At 55.8% G+C, this 21418-nt stretch overlaps 1 protein-coding gene across 7 annotated transcripts in view; it reads right to left on the bottom strand.

Annotated features, from left to right (window-relative positions):
- Nucleotides 1-21418, bottom strand: part of LOC103626355 (DNA repair protein REV1) — a 37446-nt gene that overhangs the window by 15264 nt on the left and 764 nt on the right. For 5 of the 7 annotated variants that reach the window (XR_004849267.1, XR_004849268.1, XM_008646760.4 and 2 more), the window contains exons 3-9: nt 21333-21409; nt 20172-20692; nt 19859-19993; nt 12154-12286; nt 11967-12055; nt 11810-11860; nt 11497-11700 (exon numbers count right to left, since the gene is read on the bottom strand). Coding sequence is in view for 5 of the 7 variants with exons in the window: in XM_008646760.4 (XP_008644982.1) it covers nt 11497-11700; nt 11810-11860; nt 11967-12055; nt 12154-12286; nt 19859-19993; nt 20172-20692; nt 21333-21409 (1210 nt within the window). In the remaining 2 variants the exon portion in view is untranslated. The remainder of the gene's footprint in view (nt 1-11496; nt 11701-11809; nt 11861-11966; nt 12056-12153; nt 12287-19858; nt 19994-20171; nt 20693-21332; nt 21410-21418) is intronic. The other 2 variants (XM_035958798.1, NM_001362642.1) reach the window with 1 other exon arrangement.

Here is a 21418-nt window from a genome sequence, read left to right as displayed (position 1 = left end):
AAACGCCGACTTGACGTCCATGTGATGAACGTGCCAGCCCTGCTGGGCTGACAGCGCAAGGAGGAGTCGCACGGATTCCATCCGTGCCATGGGGGCGAAAGCATCGTCGAAGTCGATCCCCTCCTGCTGTAGGAAACCGCGTGCCACCAAGCGAGCCTTGTGCTTGACGATGGCGTCGGCTTCATCCCTCTTCAGTTTGAACACTCATTTAAGGGTGATCGCGCGATGACCATGAGGGAGATCAGCGAGCTCCCAGGTGCGGTTTGTCTCAACCGCGTCCATCTCCGACTGCATCGCAGCACGCCAAGCCGCATGTTTCTCGGCCTCCGCGAAAGACCGAGGCTCACCATCGTCGCATGCAAGATGCAACTCTCCTGCCAGAATGCAAGATGCAGGGCCTGGCACCGACGGGTCGATGAGAAGGCCCTCCACCCTTCGATACCGCAACGGCTCGCCGTCGTAGCACGCGTCGACGCGCTCCTCGTCGCGGGACAGAGGGGTCATGAGCTCCACTGGGTCGTGCTCGACACGAGCTGGTGTCGGAGAGGACGTTCCCGGAGAGGGTACCGTCGGTGCTGGAGTACGTGGTGGCGAAGAGCTCGCTGTAGCCGGAGTCGTGGCTGGAGTGCGTGGTGGTGAAGAGCTCGTTGTAGCCGGAGCTGGAGAGTGTAGCGCTAGAGTCGGTGGAGACTTGGGGGCTGGGGTAGACCTGCTCGGAGAAGAGTTGCCTACTCCCCCAGCTCCCTCAAAGTGGACGTACTCGATGGTGAAGTCGTACGTCGGAGTCGTGCCGTCGTCCACCGCCTTGTCCCACGCCCATCCTCGCCCTTCGTTGAACACTACGTCGCGCGCCGTGCGCACACGCTGTGTTCTTGGGTCAAGGATGCGGTAGGCCTTCGAGCCCTCCGCGTAGCCAATGAACACCCCCGGGGTGCTCCTATCATCGAGCTTGCTGATGTGGCCAAGCTCCTTGGTGAACGCGAGACAGCCGAAGACCCGTAGGTGAGAGACCGCTGGCTTGCGCCCATGCCAAGCCTCGTACGGTGTCATCCCGTTGAGAGCCTTGGTGGGCGAGCGGTTGAGGATGTAAACCGCTGTCACCACCGCCTCTCCCCAGAAGACAGCTGGCATTCCTCTCTGCTTGAGGAGAGCCCGAGCCATCCCCACAACCGTCTGGTTGCGCCGCTCGACGACGCCGTTCTGCTGCGGGCTGTACGGCGCGGAGTAGTGGCGCTGAATGCCCTCGTCCGCGCAGTACGACGCGAATTCAGCCGCCGTGAATTCGCCGCCGTTGTCGGTGCGCAGCACGCGCAACTTGCGGTCGCACTCCGCCTCCGCAGCGACCTGGACACGCCTGATGGCGTTCGCAGCCTCTCCCTTGCTGCCAAGGATCATCACCCACATATAGCGGGAGAGATCGTCGACGAGCAGCAAGAAGTAGTGTCGTCCTCCTGGTGTGTCTGGTGTCGCTGGGCCACACAAGTCCCCATGCACGAGCTTGAGCCTCTCCTTGGCTCGGAAGCTCGACTGCTGGGGAAAGGGGAGCCGTCTCTGCTTTGTCAACACGCAGACATCGCAGAATTGCTCCACATGGTCAAGGCACGGCAGGCCTCGTACCATCTCCTTGGCACTGAGCCGCTTCAGGGCCTCGAAGTTAAGGTGCCCGAAGCGCTCGTGCCACTGCCATGCCCCGTCGTCTCGACGAGCAGCAAGGCAGCAAGGTTGTGCCACCTTTACATTGAGGATGTATAGCCGATTTGGACTCCTGCGTACCTTGGCAAGAAGGCGACGAGAGGGATCCCAGATCCTCATGACTCCGTGCTCGACCTCCACGCGCGAACCGTTCTCATCCAGCTGTCCCAAGCTGATGATAGAGTTCCTCAACGCGGGGATGTAGTAGACTCTGGTGAGCAGCCTGTGCTCACCAGACGCGGCGGTGAAGACGACTGAGTCGGCGCCCTTGATCTCTACGCCGGAGGCGTCCCCAAACTTGACGGAGCCTCGGACGCTACAGTCAAGCTCGGTGAAGAACTCCCGTCGGCCGGTCATGTGATGAGTGGCGCCGGTGTCGAGGCACCATCCTTCGATCATATCCTTGTTGGAGCCGTCGCCGAGGAAAGCGCGTGCTTTCGACTCATCAAGGTGGAGTGTCGCTGCGGCCGGTGCCGCTGGAGATGGCTCGATGCTTGCATGTGCCAGGAGCAGGGCCTCCTCCTCCGCCTGTGCGACGTTGGCCTGGCCACGTCGTGGCTGCCGACAGTCCCTGGCCTAGTGGCCAAGCTTGTCGCAGTTGTGGCAGCCGTCATCTCGTGCCGGCTTCTTGTTGCCGACGGCGCCGCATTGGGCACCTCCACGTGCACCACCCTCAGCATGTCCTCGCGCCCCGGCCTGGGCGCCTCCACGCGCCTTGCGCTGCTTGCCGCGTTTGCGGCCTCGTGTTGAGGAGGACTCCCCCTTCTTCTTGTCACCCTGGCAGGCCTCCCACTGCTCCCGAGTGAGATGTAGCTTCCCGCCGATAGTGATAGGCCCAGAGGGAGCCTGTGGTTCGTCGCCATCGACCACCTTGAGACGACCTATCGCCTCTTCGATCGTCATCGTGGAGAGGTCTAGCAGAGACTCGATCGAGCGAGCAATCTGCTTGTACTTCTCGGGGATGCAACGGAAGAGCTTCTCAACAGCTCTCTCCTCATCGTAGGTGTCGTCGCCGAACTGCACCATCTTCTGCAGCAGAGTGTTGAGGCGGAGAGCAAAGTCATCAACATCCTCACCTGGCTTGAAGGCCAGGTTCTCCCACTCCTTGCGAAGTGTCTGCAGTGTGGTCTTGCGGGCACAGTCGCTGTCGATGCGGGTCGCAGCGATGGCGTCCTAGGCCTCCTTGGCAGTCCGCTTCTGGAAAAGCGAAAACTGCATCTCGGGCGGGACTGCAGCAATGAGGGCATCCAGCGCCCGCCAATCATCGTGGTAGTCGACGTCGTCGTACCGAACTGCTTCCCACATGTGGCGAACCTGGAGCCGTACCCTCATCACCACGGCCCACTCGACGTAGTTGGTCTTGGTGAGGGTAGGCCACCCACCGCCGGGACCGATGTCCCTGACAATGGCCTGGGCCATGCGGCGACCATGGTACCGATCCGGGGAGGGAGAGCCGCGCCGCCTGTAGAGGCCGCGATCTCCGTCGACTCGGTCGCCGCCGCCGGGAGCACCGCCGGCGTGTCTACGCCCATCTAGGCTGCCACCGCGTGCGCCCTCGCCCGGAGCGCCGTCAGCGCGTCGGCGCCTATCTGGGCTGCCGCCACGTGCGCCCCCATGGGGATGCGCGGCTGCCCACTGTGCCGCCTGCTCTCGCGCTGCTTCCCTCGCCAGCCTGAGCTCTTCGTCGGTGTTGTCGTCGACAGAAGCAGAGCTGCCAGCTCTACTGCCGCGCAGAACCTCGAGCTCTGCTGCCGCCGCACGTGCAGCATCTGCCGCCTCCGCTGCTTCTACTTCCGCTCTCGCCACTGCCAGTTCCGCCGCCGCCAACCGTGCTGCCCTCGCCGCTGTCGCTGCAGCCGCTGCTGCTGCTCGCTCTCGTTCTTGCGTCGCGGCGACCTCGGCCTCCTGCTGGCGCCGCGCACTCGAAGTGGTCGAGCGTAGGGACATGGTGGGCTAGTGAGGGGTCGCTGCTTGTGGAAGAGGCTGTCTCAGACGAAAGGTTGCTCGTTTGAGCAGGGGAGGAAGGAACAGTTGGAGCTCTTGCTGCCGACTGAGTGTGGGGAGAGGCGCGGGAAGGAGATGAGCACGAGATGTTTAGGCTGCAGGATAGTTTGCCTCTAATACCAATTGTAAGTAGAGGGACTCTAACTCTCATCAAGAGGATGACACTATGAGTTGGGGCAATTTTTCTGTTTATTTCCTCAAACACTACACAATGCCATACCCATCTAAGGGTTGGAGACCCATATTTATAGCCCTAGAGGCTGCACTACCACACCTTCTCACACACACTACACAACAGGATTGTCCTATAGATGCTAAAGAGACTACAGAGGACAGTCAAAAGCGACTGTTGTCCTCTAGATGCTAAAGAGACTACAGAGGACAGTCAAGCTGTCCTCTAGATGCTAAAGGACTACAGAGGACAGTCAAAAGCGACTGTTGTCCTCTAGATGCTCAAGGACTACAGAGGACAGTCAAAAGCGATTGTTGTCCTCTAGATGCTCAAGACTTATTCCATCATGCTGGACCCAGCGTCCTCCCACTATTCTCGGTGGCGCGCTCAGGTCATCCTCACCCTTCGACGATTCGCCCTACCCGACCACGTCCTCGACGACCCCATCGCCCCACTGTCTCCATCGTGGGCTCAGATGGACAGCGTCGTCCTCTTGTGGCTCAATGGTACCATCACCATCGAGCTGCAGAACATTGTCCGTGACCAGGCGGACACCGCGTGCCAGGGATGGCTCGCTCTCGAGGACCAATTCCTCGGGAACCGGGAGGCTCAGGCGCTCCACCTCGATGCCCAGTTCCACTTGTTCTCTCAGGGGGATCTCTCCGTCGGCGAGTACTGCCGCCAGATGAAGGGCATGGTGGACTCTCTCCGCGACCTCAGCGAGCCTGTCACCGATCGTACCTTGGTGCTGAACTTTCTGCGTGGTCTCAGCCCCCGCTACGACCACTTGAAGGCTCTCATCAAGAGGATCGTGCCCTTCCCTACATTCCATGTCGTGCGGAACGAGCTTCTCCTCGAGGAGCTCACCCTAGAGACTGAAGCACCTGCCCCAGCCTCGGCACTCTATAGCGCTCCTCTCGACGGTCAGGTGCCTTCGGGGAGGGCAAGCCCCTCGCCCTCCGCCGGCTTGGACCCCTGCCCGCCCTCCACCCGCCATCCCCGCGGCTCCTCGTTCGGCTTCCACCGATGATGGAGGTCGTCGACCTGGCAAGGGCAGCCGCGAGGGTGGCGGCTCCACCCGAGGTGGTCCCTCCGGCCGGGGGTGGCAGCCAGGCATGGCCATCATTCTACAACCCCTGGATCGGGACCATCTCCATGCGGTCGGGCCAGGCCCTGAGTGCCTCCCGTCCTCCAGCGTCGGCCCTCCTGACAGCGCCTCCCTATGGCGTAACCCCGACGCCCCCTACGACGTCCCACCGACGACTCCGGCCTCGCCCCAGCTCACGCCTCCGGGGACCACCACCTCGACACCTTGGTCCCCGCTGGCTGGAGGATGAGACCATGCCTCCCTTGCCACCGCCTTCAACACCATGGCGATGACCCCACCCCCCTTCGACTAGGTGATCGACTCTGGTGCCTCTTACCACACCACTCCCACTACAGGCATGCTCTCTCGGTCCCATCCCATCCATTCCTCTCACCCCTCCTCGATCGTCGTTGGAAACAATACCACTCTGTCGGTCACCTCAGTAGGTGCCTCGGTTCTCCCTGGGCCGTTCTATCTCAACGACGTTCTCGTAGCCCCACATATCACCCATAATCTCATTTTTGTTCGTCGGTTCACCATCAACAATTCTTGTTCCATTGAGTTTGACCCCTCTGGTTTTTCTGTGAAGGATCTGGCCACCCGGACCCCTATTGCCCGATGTGACAGCGTCGGGCCCCTCTACATGCTCCGGCCTTCCACCACCGACGTGTCTCCACCTCTCGTCCCGGTCTCCACCACCTCCACCACTTAGCATCGTCGTCTCGGCCACCTAGGACATGACGTCATGACCAAGCTTACCAGCAATTTAGATCCTTCATGTAGTAGGGGACATTTTGAGGGTCTCTGTCATGCTTGTCAGTTAGGCCAACATACTCGTCTCCCATTCACTACTTCTTGGGTTGAGCAGGCTTTTGACCTGGTTCATTGTGATCTCTGGACCTCCCCTGTACTCAGTCTCTCTGGTTATAAATACTATTAGGTGATTTTGGATGATTTTTCCCATTTCCTTTGGACTTTTCTACTTCGATTGAAGTCTAACACGTTCCCCACCCTCACACTTCTTCGCCTGGGTCTCCATCCAGTTCCGTCGCCCGGTCCGTGCCCTGCAGTGTAACAATGGCCGCGAGTTCGACAACCACGCCTCCCGTTCTTTCTTTCTCACTAATGGCGTCCAGTTCCGTCTCTCGTGCCCCTACACCTCTACCCAGAACGGCTGGGCCGAACGCATGATTCGCACCACCACTAATATGATCTGTTGCCTTCTCTTCCAGGCGTCTCTCTCTGCCAGCTACTGGGCAGAGGCCCAGCACACCGCCACACACCTCAACCTTCTTCCCTCGAAGGCGGTGAGCCACCCTACTCCCCACTTCACCTTGTACGGCACAGCCCCCTCCTACGACCACCTTCGCGTGTTCGGCTGTGCCTGCTATCCCAACACTTCCGCCACCTCTCCCCATAAGCTATCTTCTCGCTCCACTCGTCGCCTCTTCCTTGGCTACTCCCCTGACCACAAGGGGTATCGTTGTCTTGACCTTGCCTCACACCGCATCACCCTCTCTCGTCACGTCATCTTCGACGAAGATGTGTTTCCCCTTGCTGGCTCCTCCCCACCCACCGATCTCAACTCCCTCCTTGAGTTCGATCCGGTTACCCTCCCCCCATAGGCACCCCGCCTTGCGTCGTTGTTGCACCACGTGCGGCCTCGACGCCTCTTCCAGCGCCACACGCGGCCCCGTCGTCCCTGTCTGCGCCTCGCACGGCCCTGTCATCCCTGCATGTGCCACGCGCGACCCCATCGACTCCTCCTGCGCCATGCGCGGCCCCGTCGATGAGCGTGCCTCGCTTCGCCGACCCCGCCCTTGTTTACCACTGTCGCGGGCGCGTCCCTCCCTTGGCACCCACTGATCTGGGCCCGTCGACGAACGCGGCTCGCTTTGCCAAACCCGCCGTCGTCTATCACTGCCACGAGCCGGCCACGCCCACGGCCCCTGACGTCCCGACGGCCGGTTTTGAGACGCCTGTGTACCACCCTGTCGCCATCCACCACGACCCCGGGCACATCCACCTGATGCTGACTCGGCGCGTGGCCAGCGTTCTCCGCCCTGTCGACCGTTTTATTCTGGCCACTGATACGACCGCCACTCCTCCAGACGCCTCCCTGATCCCCTCCTCTGTTCGCACCGCCTCGCCGACCCACACTGGTGTCGTGCTATGGACAAGTACGCGGCCCTGGTGGCCAACCACACCTCGGACCTGGTGCTGTGTCCACCAGGCACCAACGTGGTCACCGGCAAGTGGCTCTTTCGCCACAAACTGACCTCGAGCGGCTCCCTCGACCGCTACAAGGCCCGTTGGGTCCTTCGGGGCTTCACCCAACGCCCCAGAGTGGACTACGACGAGACCTTCAGTCCCGTCGTCAAGTTCACCACCGTTCGCGTCGTCCTCGCCCTTGCCCTCTCACGGGACTAGGCAATCCATCAGCTCGACGTCAAGAATGCCTTCCTCCACGACACTCTGACAGAGACTGTCTACTGCAGCTAGCCCACCAGCTTCGTTGACGCCGCTCGCCAGATCTGGTCTGTCGACTGAACCGCTCCCTATACGGCCTCAAGCAAGCGCCGCGGGCCTGGTACAGTCGCTTCTCCTCCTACTTGGCCTCCATCGGCTTCATTGAGGCCATGTCGGACTCGTCACTCTTCATCTACCGGCGCGATGCCGACACCGTCTACCTCCTGCTCTACGTCGACGATATTGTGCTCACGGCATCCACCGCCAACCTTCTACAGCGCACGATCGTCGCCCTTCAGCGAGAGTTCACGATGAAGGACCTAGGGCCCCTCCACCACTTCCTTAGCATCACCGCCAAACGTCGGTCCCAGGGTCTCTTCCTTCACCAGCGCTAGTACGCCATCGACATCCTAGAGCGGGCTGGCATGTCCGACTGCAAGCCTTGCTCCACGCTAGTCGACACTCAGGCGAAGCTCTCTGAGGACGATAGGCCCCCGATCGCCGACGCGATATCTTACCGGAGCCTGACCGACGCACTCTAGTACCTCACCTTCTCCAGGCCCGACATCGCCTATGTCGTCCAGCAGGTGTGCCTCTCCACCAATCCATACAGCATCAGCGCACGAAGCACGTGGAGATCGACCTGAACTTCATCCGCGAGCGTGTCACTGTCGGTGACGTTCAGGTTCTCAGAGTCCCCACCACACAACAGTTCGCCGACATCTTCACCAAGGGGTTACCGTCGAGTGTATTTTTAGACTTTCGCTCCAGTCTCTATCTATACATGATACAGTTGCGACTGCGGGGGTGTTAGAATCCCGTTTAGGGTTTGGGGTTCTCCCCATGTAATTACTTTCTCACCCCTATGTAATGGGTCAGGCCCAATTACCTCATGTCTATTAATGCATCACCCAACCCAAGTTAAGGTTAGTGTTTCCCACAATAAAGAGGATTCTAATTAGTAATAGGGTTTATCATCGAAGTAAACAGTTTCCCTAACAAATGAGTCTGCGAAGACAATTGATAGTGAAGTAGGGTTTGTGAGCTTAGAACGAGGGCGTGTTCGGCCTCCGCCCAACGTTGTCCTCAACTTGTTGTAGCTTGGAGGGACATAACCTCCAATTGGATTATTGGCAACAAACATGAAAGCCTTTCTAAAATATGGGTTACGTGCAAGATTAAAAGGCAGACCACCAGTGTAAAACATTCTAGTTGTTAGTTCATCAAGTTGTCTCCAAACATCCAAATTGAAGCTAGATTCAATAGCTAAAACACCCCTCCTCTTCCTCTTCTCATTGCCCTCAACTAGAAGTGGGATATCTCTAGGCATGGTTCTATCAGCAACAACACTGGCTGCAGCAACTTCAACTTTCAGTTGTTCAAAAACATGTACTGTCACCACTCGACAAAACTTCACCCCAAAACTACGAATTTTCAACAGATGTGCTTTAACTCTAGAATAGCTTCCATTCCAATCATGGTTAGAAAGTCTACATCTAATCCTCACATCCCCCCCGGACCCTTTCTAGTTCTTTTAAGTATCTCAGCATACCTCCAGAATGGCTTTTTCTCATCGTCATCGCGAAGAACCACACGAGCAACAGCTAAGACCTGTCCTGCAATAGCAGGGTTATTGGCGACAAGAAAGCTTCCTCTGCTACCACTGGCTTCAATAGATGCACTTGAACTCATCGCAACGAGATCTAACAAGACTAGAGAAGTAGCAGTCAGCAAATTGAGAAGAAAGGAGTTTGAGAAGCAAGAGGGGAAGAACGCGGCCACAGACCTTGCGGCGGCAGCTCCAATCGACGGCTGACAGGCTGACAGCCACAGACCTCGCGGCGCGCCGGCGACTGGCAGGCTGACAGCCACAAACCTCGCAGCGCGCTGGCGACTGCTTCAATCGGCGACTGACGGGTGACGGCGGCGACGGCCACAGACCGGCGAACTACGGCGGAGGCGGCCACAGACCGACGAACTGCGGCGAAGGCGGCCGCGAATCCGCGAATTGCGGCGGAGGCGACCAAGGACCGACAAACTGCGGCGACTGAGAGCACACAAGAGGAGGCAGAGAGGCGGCTTTGGGCAGCAGCTGTGCGATACAGGAGCACGAGCATATACTTTGAACTAGTGTTGGGACGTATCCCACAGGTATCGGAGAGGTGTCCCTGGAGTATCCGTCTTTTTTATTTATTTAAATCTACAGAAATATCTGATACGCCTCCGATATGTATCCGAAAGTATCCAAGGGGTATCCATATATGATATGGTATCCGACACCGGTACGTGAGTTTTGTGAAATATTCGTGCATCATAGGCGCCGCCCCAGCCTCTGTCCTGCGTCGCGCGCCCCTTCCCCTGTCGCGCGGTTGGCCGGGCTAGACCCCCACTGGCGCCTCTCTTGCCTGGTCAAGTCCGCGGCTGGCGACTCGAGCCTTCCCTCCTTGACGGCTGGCGACTCGTGCTTCCCCGGCGGCGCTCTCGCCTCGGATACCGCGTCGCCCATTCCTGGTGCGTTCCTCCCTGCAGCCGGCGCCACTCTCGCTCCTAGCCTCAACTCCCCTCCCGGTCGCTCTATAGGGTGCCTCCCTTGCCTCTCTTCTCGCACCCCTATCTTCGTCGCCCCCTCCTCCCACCGATTGGGTTGCCAACTCCAGGGCCTCATTCCACACCACTCTCGACACTGGAGCTGTCGATTTACCCCATCCCCATAACCCCACCTCCCCTTCCTCCATCACTATCGACAATAGGTCGACTCTGCCTGTCACCTCAGTAGGTGACATGGTCCTTCTTGGTCCGTTGTACCTCAACAACATCCTTGTTGCCCCCAACATCATCCAGAACCTCCTCTCGATCTGTCACTTCACCACTAACAACTGTTGCTCTATGGAGTTCGATCCTTGGGGACTCACCATACGGGATCATACCACTCGTGTTGTGGTTGCTCGCTACGACAGTTCCAGTCCCCTATACCCTATTCGCTTCCCTACCCCACCTTCCTCTGCCCATTTTGTCCAACCCTACGCCCTTGCCTCCACTACCCCTACCTCCACTTGGCACCGTTGTCTTGGCCACCTCGACCACGACGTCCTCTCTCGACTATCGGCCATTCCTTGCCCATACGGTAACTCCACCTCGCTTTGTCATCTCTATCAGCTCGGGCGTCATACTCGCTTACCCTTCTCTTCTATGTCCCAAGCTCCCCTTCGACCTCATCCACTGTGACCTTTGGACACCCCTTGTTCCAAGCATCTCCGGTTACCAATACTATCTGGTCATCCTGGATGATTTCTCTCGTTTTCATGATTTCTCTCGTTTTCTCTAGATTTTTCCTCTGTAGCTCAAGCCCGACACCTTTCACACCCTCACCCACTTCTTCGCTTGGGTCTCTACCCAGTTCCTCTAGTTTGTGCCCTCCAAAGCGATAACGTCGCGAGTTTGACAACTCCGCCTCTCGCTCCTTTCTCTCCCGTGGTGTTCAGTTGCGAGTCTCGTGCCCCTACACTTCCCCTCAGAACAATAGGGTTCTCTTGTATTTACCTAATTACCCATATTGTAATGAGCTTAGCCCACCTAACTCCTCTATATAATATACACCCAACCCTGGATTAGGGTTGGGATTTCACTCTCCGACACTATAGATGTACATTGTCGCAAAAGTTCAAATGTAATTTTCTAATAAAATCATGTGAAAACAACAAATTTAAGGTGCATATTTACTGGAAGGCAATTTTCTCTTCTAGTGCACATGCACATGAATTTTGTTATTTTCTTGTGAATTTTCGTAGAACGAGTTTGAATCTCAACTTTTACGACCACGTACATCTATAGATGCACTATGGATGTGCACCATTTCAAAAAAAAGAACTTCTAGATATGTGCCTTCAAGGTGACATGGTTTGAGCTGAATATTTTCCTCAAAAAGAATCCTATGAAAATCCTACATGAAATAAATATTGCGGTCCTCATTCAAAATCACCTAGAACATGGAGCTGTTTGTATAAATGTATTGAAATTGCAGTGGGCACACACACAGTTAGGAGCATGTCCATTAGCAACAGCATACATATACCTTTTCGGATGGAATAAAGCATTGTCCATTCGGCTTTGCAGATCTAGTAGCCAATCGAGCTAGGAGCATGTTTTCAGCAATTCCTGCACTAGCAGTACACTTTGTTGCATGAAAAATCTCACTTCTTATTCTCTGTGTTACTTCCTCAGGATTGTCATGTAAGCATTCAGTCATATCCAAAAAAGCTTCATCACAACTCAAAGCCTGAATTGTTGATAACATTGTCAGTACTGTAGATGTAGATCTCTAATAATCAAACTATGGGGATGTATCACCAATGAAGATATGATGTCTCCAGCATGGATAATCTTACCTGAACCTTACTGCAATGTTTGTGCAAAGTACCATAGAACTGATCAGCAACCTACAAGAATTTCAGTCACTCAGATTCTCAAACTCAATTACTCAACAAAAGTAAAAGTTGAGTTAGCCATCAAATGGACTATCTAGAATTCTTAAAAAATATATACCTCCTCATATGCATCAAAGTTATAAGGAACGATCATTAGGTGAGGGCACCGAGCTTTAGCATCTCTAACAAACATGCCAGCCTTTATCCCTGGAATGCACCAATGAGGATGCCAGCCTTTATCTCTTCAAATGTGTTCACATAACTAAATTATAAGTCTCAATTAATGGAAAATAAAATAGCAGCACCATAGTTTCGAGCAGGATAGTTTGCAGACGATATTTCTGCTGTTCCTTTAGGATTGTCCGAATGGCAAACTGCTACTGGTTTATCATGCAGCTCTGGCATATTTCTGATGACCACAGACACGAAAAAGCAATCCTGGTGGAAACACTATGTCATCAACATAATTAAGTATAACACAAGCAATCAAGCATATTCCTGAAGACAAGCATTACCAAACTACATCTTGGAATTGCAGAGTATGACAGAAGGGAAAATAAAAAATGGCTTCCCATTAGTGATAGATTCAACTAGTAACTCAAAATTTGAAACTACAATATGGACTGAACCTTTCAAGCATAAACCTCATTTCATGTACACCTGCTTGACTCTCTTTTTCACATAGAATCAGGCAACTCGTATTTTTGTTTATTGTTGAATCAATGGATCAATTATTAGGCAGAGGCACCAGTGCATATCGGAATAATTAGGCGTTCCGAGAATGTGAAGAGAGGTAGAGGTCGACCTACCTTGACGTGGACAGAGGCTGTGAAGAGGGACCTGAAGGAGTGGAATATTGATAAAGAGCTCGTCGTGGATAGGAAGGGGTGAAAGTGTGCAATTCACGTGTCCGAACCCTGATTTGTAGTTTCGCTTTTCCTCCTTAATCGTTTGACCTTTTCTTGTGCCCCTTTAGATCTTGCTGGTTCTTGTGGGTTTTATCTCTTTTTATGTGTTTCCCTGTTTCGTCGTTTTTCGGTTCTCCTTTGCCTTTGTCTCCCTTTTCTTTTCTTTGGGGTTGAGCTATGAGGTTTTCATATGGGGTTTCATCTCTAGCCTACCCCAACGTGCTTGGGACAAAAAGGCTTTGTTGTTGTTGTTATTGGAGTGAATATTCTCTATATTAGGGCTAACCCAACAGGGTAGCTATATAGTGTTTACATGGGCCACATGGGCCTAGCCTTAACAGGCCTAATACTCTAACCCCCCCCCCCCGCAGTCTGGACTACCGACGCAGCGGAGTACACAGACTGGACTCAAAAAGAAGAAGTACATCACACAATAGGAATACTCTAACACCCCCCCCCCCCCCCCCGCAGTCTGGACTACCGACGCAGCGGAGTACACAGACTGGACTCAAAAGAAAGAAGTACATCACACAAAAGGATCCCTCCACAGACTCAACTAGCCACTACTGATGTTGAGACTGGAGCGAAACTCGGCGAAGGTCGAGGACGGAAGACCCTTGGTGAAGATGTCGGCAAACTGGGAGGTGGTCGGGACGTGGAGGACCCGAACAGCACCGGGAGTGACATAATCGCGGACGAAGTGTAGATCGATCTCTACATGCTTGGTCCGCTGGTGCTGCACTGGGTTGGTGGAGAGGTAAACCGCGCTGACGTTGTCGCAGTAGACCAACGTGCTCCTGGAGAGGGGACTGTGAAGCTCGGCGAGGAGCTGCCTGAGCCAGGCAGCCTCCGCCACGCCGTTGGCCACGGCACGGTACTCCGCCTCTGCACTTGAGCGGGAAACGACCGGCTGGCGCTTCGACGACCAGGAAACTAGGTTGCCGCCCAAGAAGACGGCGTAGACGGAGGTGGAGCGCCGAGTGTCTGGGCACCCGGCCCAGTCAGCGTCAGTGTAGACGACCAACTCGGAGGAGGTAGACCGGTGAAGAAGCAGCCCGTAGTCGACGGTGCCCCGGAGGTAGCGGAGGAGGCGCTTGAGAGCCGCAAGGTGGGGCTCCCGGGGGTCGTGCATATGGAGGCAGATCTGCTGCACGGCATAGGAGATGTCCGGCCTGGTGAATGTGAGGTACTGAAGGGCACCGGCAAGACTCCTGTAGTCAGTGGGGTCCACGACTGGGTCACCCGTGGCCTCAGAGAGCTTGGCCTACGTGTCGACAGGGGTGGAGCAGGGCTTGCAGTCACTCATCTGGGCCCGCTCCAGAATGTCAAGAGTATACTATCGCTGGTGAAGGAGGAGTCCTGAGGGGCGAGACTCAGCAGTGACCCCCAGGAAATGGTGAAGCACGCCCAGATCTTTGACCGGAAACTCCCGCTGAAGGGCGTCGACGAAGCGGCGAAGAAGTGACGGACTGGAGGCGGTGAGGACAATGTCATCCACGTAAAGTAGCAAGTAGGCAGTCTCTGCGCCATGATGGTGGACGAACAGAGACATGTCTGACTTGGCCTCCACGAAGCCCAGTGTCACCAGGAACGTAGCCAGCCTGGAGTGCCACGCCCGGAGGGCCTGCTTGAGACCGTAGAGGGACCTGTTGAGCCGGCAGACCATGTCAGGGCGAGAGGAGTCCACGAACCCCGCAGGCTGACAACAGTAGACGGTCTCGGTGAGGGCGCCGTGCAGGAAGGCATTCTTGACGTCGAGCTGGTGAACTGGCCAGGAGCGAGCGAGGGCCAGCGAGAGCACCGTGCGGACGGTGGCCGGCTTCACAACCGGGCTGAAGGTCTCATCGTAGTTGACTCCGGGGCGCTGAGTGAAGCCCCGAAGAACCCAGCGAGCCTTGTACCGCTCCAGGGTACCATCAGCCCGCCGCTTGTGTGTCCAGATCCACTTGCCGGTGACGACGTTGGTGCCGGGCGGACGGAGCACCAGGTCCCACGTCTGGTTAGCGACGAGCGCCGCGTACTCCTCCTCCATCGCCTGACGCCAGTGGGGGTCCAGCAGGGCGGTGCGGACGGAGGAGGGTACCAGAGAAACCTGCGAGTCTCCGGACGTGGCCGCCAGGACACGGGGCGGCAGGGTACCAGCCGCGTGCCGCGTCACCATCGGGTGGACATGCCGTGGGTCGCGGTGAAGGAGCGGTGGGTGGTACACCGGCGTCTCGACACGTGTCGCAGGAGGCCCCAGCGGAGGTGTAGGTGTCCCTGGCGGGGACTGGGCCATCGGTGGTGACGGCGGCGGTGGCAGCGGTGGCGGAGGTTCGAACCCCGGCGGCGGCGGCCGGCGCTGGTAGACCCGCACTGGCTGGGCGAAGCGGGCCGGAGGGGTCGGAACCGACGGCTCTGCAGGCGGTGCAGTCCCACCACCCCCGCTCGGCCCGGGGGCGATCGGAGACAGGGCTCCGCGGAGAGGCGACACCGCCGTAGGCGACACGACCGGACCCGGGCAAGGCACCGGGCCGGAAGTAGGACCGACATGCGGTGAGTGGGTACCTGCAGGGAGAGGAAGGATAGGTGGCTCGACCACCGTGTCAGTCAGAAAGGGAGTGAAGAGGTCAGGGTCAGGGTCGGAGGAGGGTGGTGTGGTGGTGGAGTAGGGAAAACGGACTCATCAAACACCACATGGCGAGAGATGAGAACACGGCGAGAGGAGAGGTCAAAGCAGCGGTAGCCCTTGTGGTCCGGGGAGTACCCGAGAAACACACAGAGGGTGGAGCGGGGTGCTAGCTTGTGAGGAGCAATGGCCGCGGTGTTCGGATAGCAAGCACACCCGAAGACACGGAGGTGGTCATAGCGTGGAGGGGTACCGAAGAGTGCCTGGTGAGGAGTGGGGGCCGGGCACGCAGTGGAAGGTAGACGGTTGAGAAGGTAGGTAGAGGTGTGTAGGGCCTCGACCCAGAAACGTGGCGGTAGGTGCGCCTGGAGAAGAAGAGTCCGGATGGTGTCGTTGGTCGTGCGGATCATGCGCTCAGCCTTGCCATTCTGGGGGGAGGTATATGGGCAAGACATCTGTAACAGCATGCCGTGGGAGAGAAAGAAGTCACGGGAGGCGGAGTTATCGAACTCCCGACCGTTGTCACACTGAACGGCCTTAATTAGGGCTGGGCAAAAAACCCGTAACCCGAAACCCGAACCTAGAATACCCGAGCCCGAACCCGAAATACCCGAAACCCGAATTTTGTTTGGGAATGTCGGGTAGCAACTTGCAAAACCCGAATTTATTTCGGGTAATTCGAGTATCACAATCGGGTACCCGAAATACCCGAATTACCCGAACTTTCATGTGTCATGTACTCATGTCATGTTTAATTATTAATTTGTACATCTATAATTATGTGTAAGTGTGCATAACTTGTGATTGTAGATTGTTTGTGTTTTATATGTCCATGTATATCATTATTCAAACTATATTTTATACTAATTTAATAGGGTGTATGTGTTTTTACGAAGCCAACACAACAGTTCGGGTAGTTCGGGAATACTCGAACCCGAAATTTCGGGTACCTGAATTTTCGGGTATTGTAAAACCCGTTATAATTTCGGGTATCGATTCTCAAAACCCGAAATTTTAAATACCCGAATTACCCGACCCGAAAATTTCGGGTAACCCGAACGCCCACCCCCAGCCTTAATGGTGAGGCCGAACTGAGTGGACACCCAGGCGAAGAAGTGGCGGAGGGTGGGGAAAGTCTCAGACTTGGCACGCAGCGGGAAAGTCCACACATAATGAGAAAAATCATCAAGCACGACAAGATAGTATTTGTAACCCGACATACTGGTAATGGGAGAAGTCCACAAATCACAGTGTACAAGATAAAAAACATGAGTAGCATGCAAGGAAGAAGAGGAAAACGGAAGACGAACATGGCGGCCTAACTGGCATGCATGACATAGATGCTCCTCAGGAGATCGAGTACATGGGATAGTGGCACTACGAGTAAGCTGAAGAAAGGCATCACGTCCGGGGTGTCCAAGGCGACGATGCCAGGTAGTAGTAGATGTGGTGGCGGCAAAAACAGCAGATGTGTCAGGTGACGAAGACGAAGAAGATGTGGCGTGCGGAAGCCGAAGGGTGTAGAGGGGGCCCGTGCTGTCACATCGGAGGAGGGGGCGCCGAGTTGCCGAGTCCTTCACAGTAAGACCAGAAGAGTCAAACTCAACAGAACAAGAATTATCAGCAGTAAACCGACAAATAGAAAGAAGATTGTGGACCAAAGAAGGGGCGACAAGAACATCGGGAATGCGAAAAGAGCCGGGAGAGCCGGCGGCACCCACAGATGTGACAGGAAGACACGAGCCATTCGCCACCATGATGGATGAAGGGAGAGAGGAAGAAGGAGGGCGAACAGAGGTGAGTATACCAGGGTTGGGAGTGGTGTGGTAGGTAGCACCGGTGTCCGCAATCCACTCGGGACCCATCGGCGGAGTCAGAGTGGGAGTCTGGAAAGCAGCCAGGGCGGCCGCGTCCCAACCAATCAGCCCGGACGGTGGCGTAGCCGGCGACGTGGGCCACGACGAAACGGCAGGCGTCGAGGGCCAGGGCGATGGAGAGGCGAGGGCGAACCCCGGCGGTGAGGTGAACCCCGGTTGCGCACCAGCGAACATGACCGTCGGGGGACGAGCGTCAGAACCGGGCCCCTGGAACGACCACATGGAGATGCGACCGGACCACGGGTGGTGAAAAGTGGGCCAAGGCGCACCCTGCGGGGGTCCCGGTGTCGGTGCGTTGCCACGGGCACCACCGCCGGAGCCACCCCCACCACCATCGCGGCCACCACGGCGGCGACGACCACCACCGCCCCCGCCTCCGCCACCACGACCCCCGCCGCCCATGCTCGGCCCGGGAGGACGAGGGCCAATGGCAGACTGTGACGGAGTAGGAGGACGGGTCGGGGGTGAAGGCCGCCAGTGCTGTCGAGGAGGACGAGGACCCCGGGCCGGAGATCGATGCAACCTGAGCACCCAGAGTGATCTCCTCCAGGGCGAGGTCGTCGCGGACCTGGAGGAAGGTAGGGAAGGGGCGCTGGCGCATGATCAACGACCGGAGGTGGGTGTAGCGATCGCTGAGGCCGCGGAGGACGTTGAGGACGAGGATGCGGTCCTCCACGGGGCAGCCCAGATCGCCAAGTGAGTCCGCCATGGTCTTCATCTTGCGGCAGTACTCGCTGATGCCGAGGTCTCCCTGGACGAAGGTGCGGAAGGCTGCGTCGAGACGGAGAGCCCGGGCCTCGGCATTGCCCAGGAACTGGCCCTCGATGGCAAGCCAAGCAGCCCGAGCGTGCGGAAGGTTCCGGAGGAGGCTGTGGAGGTCGACGGAGATCGTCCCCACGATCCAGGTGAGTACGATGCTGTCGAGGCGCACCCACGCAGCAGTCGGCGCCACGCCGATGGGGTCGCAGAGGACGTGGTCATCCAGGGCGTAGCGGCGAAGGGTGAGGAGAAGTAAGTCCCGCCAGCGCGTGTAGGATGGCGACTCAGACTCCAGGACGACCGAAACCATGAGGCGAATGTTCTGGACACTCCCAGCCTGTAGGTGGAGCTGAGCCACGAGCGGGTCAGCCGGGTCATGCCAGAGCACCGTGGGGATGGTGCGAGGCCCGGTCCCGACTGTCGGTGCGGTCGGGACGCCATACACGCCGCCCATGGTGTCGGAGGAGGTGGCCCCGCCGTCGTGGGCCGCAGGCGAGGCGAGGTGTTGTTCCGCCGCGGCAATTTGAGCAGCGATAGCATCGGCGGCCTCGCGCTCGCGCTCCCACGCGAGGGCCGCTTCCCGCAAGCGAGCCTGTCGAGCAGCATGCTCCGCACAGGCAGCGGTGAGGGCGGCGATAGTGTATCCCCGGTGGGTGACCGGCGGAGGAGGCGGCGGATCGACAACCAGCGACAGGGGGATTGGCGGTGGCGGGTTGGGATCCTCCAGACCGGCAGTTCCTACCGGAACCACATCCGCGACGGCCGCAAGAGCCGAGGCGGCGCCTGCAGCAGTGGGGGTCCCACCGGCGGCGCTAGGCTCAGCCCCCCACGCGGGCAGGAGGGCAGGGGAGATAGGATCCGACCCCCACGGGCCAGGCACCAGGGGTGGCGCGCCAGCAGGGGAGGCAGTGGCGGCTGGCAGGGGGTGGGGCACGACGGCGCGCCGGCCAGGGGAGACAGCGCGCACCCAGGAGGAGAGGGGAGGGAAGGAGGAGGTGGAGAGAGAGGGGCGCTGCTGACCAGCCATGGGCGCCGGGGAAGAAGTGGCGGCGGCGGCACAACCCGGGGCGGCGCGGCCGGACTCGGTGCGGCCGAGGGCGCGCACGGCGGTGATTGGGTCGCGGCTGGACGCGGCCAGGCGGCGCAGCAGGGGCGCGCGACGTAGAACGCCAGTCAGCCGGCGGCCGCCAGAGGCCCCGCGCCAGGCAGCAGGGGCGACAGATGGAGGCCGGCGGCGCCAGAAACCCTAGGCTGGAGCCTGGCGGCGGCGGCGGCTGAAACCCTAGGATAGGGCGGCGGCAGCTGAAACCCTAGGGTAGAGCAGCGGCGGCTGTAGGGAGGAAAACTGGGCTGATACCATATTGGAGTGAATATTCTCTATATTAGGGCTAACCCAACAGGGTAGCTATATAGTGTTTACATGGGCCACATGGGCCTAGCCTTAACAGGCCTAATACTCTAACAGTTGTTGTTGTTGTTGTTGTTGAATCAATGGATCAACAGTAGGTACTTGCATTCACGATTAGCATTTGGTTAGCATTTTGTACAGTCATATTCCTCAGAGGGTCCTTTGCTCTTTACAACTACATTATCAGTCCATCATGATTACTGGATTCAATGTATATTTGAAATCCATGCTGCAAACTAACCTGACTTCCTTTTTTTATGGCTGAATAGCTTTCTGCGACTAAACAGGATGTGATGGGCTGATGGCAAAAGTAATATGCCCAAGAGCAAGAAAGGAACTACGTATCACACTCATAGCCACAAAATAAAAGATTTTTTTGATAAGAATTAATTGTTGAAGATGCGATTCTATTCTATATATCTATAGCTCACCATAGCACTACAAGATTACCATATCAATATGAATGATTGTTTTCTTCTTCCCTGAATGATCAGCACTCAACTTAATGCCTTTAGCTTCTAGCAAATTTGAGAAGCGCTTCCGATACCGGTTTCTCCATGTCCCAATGAAGTGCAGTCGAGAGTACTACAACACCAAACAAGAACATCACATAAAACTACCAGTATGACCAAACAAGAGTAGCAGCAGCAAAGCTTAGTAACAGAAGCTTTCGTAACATAAAATGGCAAACGTATTGATAACAGAGCACCAAATGTGACTGAGACTGACAAATCAAATATTGTTATTTGTTCCAACTACATACCTTGAAATAGTTCTCAACAAAATTTGGATCTGTTAGGGTTGAATGTGGTCGGCCAGAAGGTTTAGCTGCACTTTTCTCCAATGACAAGGACAAATGACTGCCTGTAGATCTTGTACTGAATAAGTTTGAACACCTTGACTTTGCATTAGGGGATTGAGGCACACCAAGGTTACCATCTGTGTCATTACGGCTCTCCGAACAGGCAGTTTCATAATCGTATTCACCCTCATCAACCGTGAAATCTCCGCTCTCTCTTTCTTCAAATGCTGATGCCTTCTGTTCATCTGAGGACAACGAGTCCTTTGATAGCTCCAAAGTATCCATTGAAGCTTCACTTTCACAATCCCCACTTTGATACTGTGATCCCTCCTGAGCAGATGAAGGTTGGAACTCAATATCCTTATTTTGGTTGTTTTGTTCCCCCTTGTGGCATATTTCATTTTGTTTCTCAGAAAAGAAAGAAGAAAGCTTCATCTGCTTTCGGCTTGAAGAACTATTCTGATTTATTTGATAAGGAGCACCTTAGTTAAAATAATAAAAAAACAAATATATGAATATATGAAGCCATAAGTGCATGCAATGTATGCACTTATTTTAAGAGATTAATCTTGATATTCCTATCGTAAATGAGGACATATGTTCACAAAACTAAACAAAATAGTGTAGATCATGATTTCACACAGAAGTTTACAAGTAGGCCTTCATGATAAAGCATAGTTATAAGGATGGACAGAAGTGTGGGGCGATCTATCTTAATATAACAAACAAAATATTCAGAATCTACACTCATGATTAGAAAAAAAAATCTACCTCAGTTTCAGGAAAAAATTACAATCAGAGCGTATATATGTAATCATACAATGTCAGCTCAATCAACCCTGTTATCAACCAGTGTATTACTAGCAACATGTTCAATCTAGCTATAACACTAATGAAACAAAAGTTTTCCTTTTTTTAAAAAAAAAGGAATTTTACCTCTGCTTTTAAGAAAGCAATGTCACCAGTACATGACTGGGGTTACCAGTTTTACAAGGAAATAAAAAGCGCTAGCCCTATTACTTAAACATCTGTAGGCATCACTAGTGAAACAAAAGTGCAAGAAGGAAGCAGGCCATTTTGCACGCTGTCTACACAAAGGTGAGTAAGGACAAGAGAAAATACAGTTGAGGAGCCGGTTCTCTGCCAGGGAATCCACCACCCATGCTGGCTTAACAACAGGAAGTCCTCTGCTGAATGCTCTGGATCAA

This window comes from Zea mays, chromosome 5, assembly GCF_902167145.1.
Source record: "Zea mays cultivar B73 chromosome 5, Zm-B73-REFERENCE-NAM-5.0, whole genome shotgun sequence".
In the NCBI taxonomy this organism is placed as follows: domain Eukaryota; kingdom Viridiplantae; phylum Streptophyta; class Magnoliopsida; order Poales; family Poaceae; genus Zea; species Zea mays.
Note: the sequence above shows the minus strand (reverse complement) of the source record. Positions and strands in the feature narration are given on the sequence as shown.